The sequence below is a fragment of the Nanorana parkeri genome, unplaced genomic scaffold, assembly GCF_000935625.1.
Source record: "Nanorana parkeri isolate BGI_ZX_2015 unplaced genomic scaffold, ASM93562v1 scaffold1394, whole genome shotgun sequence".
NCBI lineage: Eukaryota > Metazoa > Chordata > Amphibia > Anura > Dicroglossidae > Nanorana > Nanorana parkeri.
This window is the reverse complement of record NW_017307662.1, coordinates 232,508-234,611: the sequence shown is the minus strand read 5'-3', so window position 1 is coordinate 234,611 and position 2,104 is coordinate 232,508. Positions and strand designations below refer to the sequence as shown.

The 2,104-nt window shown below is 41.3% G+C and overlaps 1 protein-coding gene across 1 annotated transcript in view; it reads right to left on the bottom strand.

Annotated features, from left to right (window-relative positions):
- The window catches only part of B3GAT2 (beta-1,3-glucuronyltransferase 2), a 126,763-nt gene extending 125,099 nt beyond the window's left edge, over positions 1–1,664 (bottom strand). The window contains exon 1 of the mRNA XM_018569780.1: positions 126–1,664. Coding sequence (XP_018425282.1) covers positions 126–773 — 648 coding nt within the window. The 5' untranslated portion in view covers positions 774–1,664. The remainder of the gene's footprint in view (positions 1–125) is intronic.
- Between the last annotated feature and the right edge of the window lie 440 nt (positions 1,665–2,104).

Below are 2,104 nucleotides of genomic sequence, written 5' to 3'. Positions count from 1 at the left end.
ACACACATGTATGTGTCTATTATGTGTGTGTATATATATATATATATATATAACAGTTGCCTTGGCATGTTTCCAGCAATATAGAGCATTATTATAGTGATGTGTGGTAAATATGATTAAATTACCTCCTGGAAAAGCTCCAGACTATAAGTGTTGTCATCATCTGCAAAGAAGACAACACCTGTGGGGTACTCCTGTGGTAAAGTTGACTGGACTGTTGACCTCTGTGGTTGGTACTGCTGTCGTAGCCAAGCTAATCCTGCATTCCTTTGTTCAGTAGCTCGAGGTAAACCAGATCTTTTGTACCTCCGTGGTGTTGGAACATGTAGATGGGTGGCCCTTACACCTGCCCTGGCCAAGAAGCGCCTTACCAAATCTGTTGGCTGAGCAGAGTCCTCTACTACAATCCAGTGTAATCGAGGCACCTGACGGAATGTGTTAGCCAGTCGAGTTAGTTCTGCCTTTTGAACAGGTCGGCTGTATGTGGGGGTGATGGCATATATAATGGGAAGAGAGTCATTCTTCCCCCTGTGATTTTCAAGACTGGTTGGGTGCTCCTGATTAGTTGTCCATGTACCCATACTGGTGTCACTTGGCTGGGGTCGCATCAAAGCTGCACGGCCAATCCTGCGTCTCCAGTACGGAGAGTAGTAGCGGGTGGTGGGTACTCTGCTGGAGCTGGATGGTTTCCTTGTATCAATATCAATAATAATAACAACAATCAATACCCAAGGAAGAAGAATGAAGAAGCGACTATAGAAAACAGACTTCATCCTGGAGTGAAGAAAGGTGATTACAATTCAAGCAAAGAATAAAACTTAAAAATTTCTGAATATATCAGTGCTGAATCCTCGCAAATGTGGAAAGCAGATCACAAAAAATCCTTACAAGATACTAATCAAGCCAGCATCACAGTTTTCCCACAATCTTCTTTTGCAGGTGCATCCTCATTCTGTAATTATATTAAACTACGAAAAACATGTGCTCTATTCCCTTAAATAACAAATATCCCTTTATTTTATCCAGAATTCAAATAAATAGATAGTGCAGAGTACAAATAATGGAGAAATCCCTTTCATCAAAGTACATCCATTTAAATGCTTCAGCTGGTGACCTATCAGTGCCAGGTAATCATTAGAGACCCCTACTGTGACTTCCAGCTCCAAAACATATTGAACCCAATTCAAGTCATGTCAGTAGCTCTAGAAGAACAAATGTTAAGGCATTAGCTCCAATTAATTTCTGAAAATTGAATCATTTATATGGTCTTTGGAGACTAGAGAGTAAAAGCAGCGCAGAATAGGGACAGCTACCAAGTAATATACAAGGATTAGGCATCTAGTAGGTCTTATTCTGCCTCCATAAACTTCTTGTCTTGTTCAGCATCCATGCGCTCCAGACTGTTGATAAATTGGAAAAATACATCTCTCCGTGCCTTGTGTCTTCTAGCAAAGCTTGGACATAGCCAGGATCATCAGGATGTAGGGATTGTATGTGTCTTTCTTCTTATTGCTTGAGCTGTCTGGGAAGCTGTGCAGAGTTGAGCTGTGATTCTCTCAGCAATAAGAACCTAAGCGATGCACTGGCTGTGGCTGAGTTTGATTGCTGCTCACTGCATCCCGCTGCTTCTCCCAACCCCTTTCTTCTTTGTTTCTCTTTCTTTGCAGTCCGATGAGCTGCTGGGTGGGAAAAAGGGAGGAGAAGAATAGAGGGACCCCCTGTGGTTGGCAATGAGAAATGAGATTGAAAAGCTTTTGTAGTGTTTGCGACTTCAGCTGCAGACTTGTGAGCTGCTTTATATGCATGTATAATGTTCTATTTGTATTGCCTTTTCCGCCTGTTTTGCAGTTCCCTAGCTTTAACCTGATCATCCTAAACCACAATACTATACTATACATCATGTCCGTGAGCTGTAAAACTCATGTGGAGGAACAAAAAAAAGATGGGCTTGATGCAGAAGTACTCTGTCAAGCGCTGCAGAGGAAATGTAAACAACACAAGGACATTTGTCACACATCCATTCAATTTGCAAAAATCTTTAGAGGTGTGTTCATTAAAAAAATCTTTAAAGCGTATCTAAACCCTAAATCAAACTCTAATATAT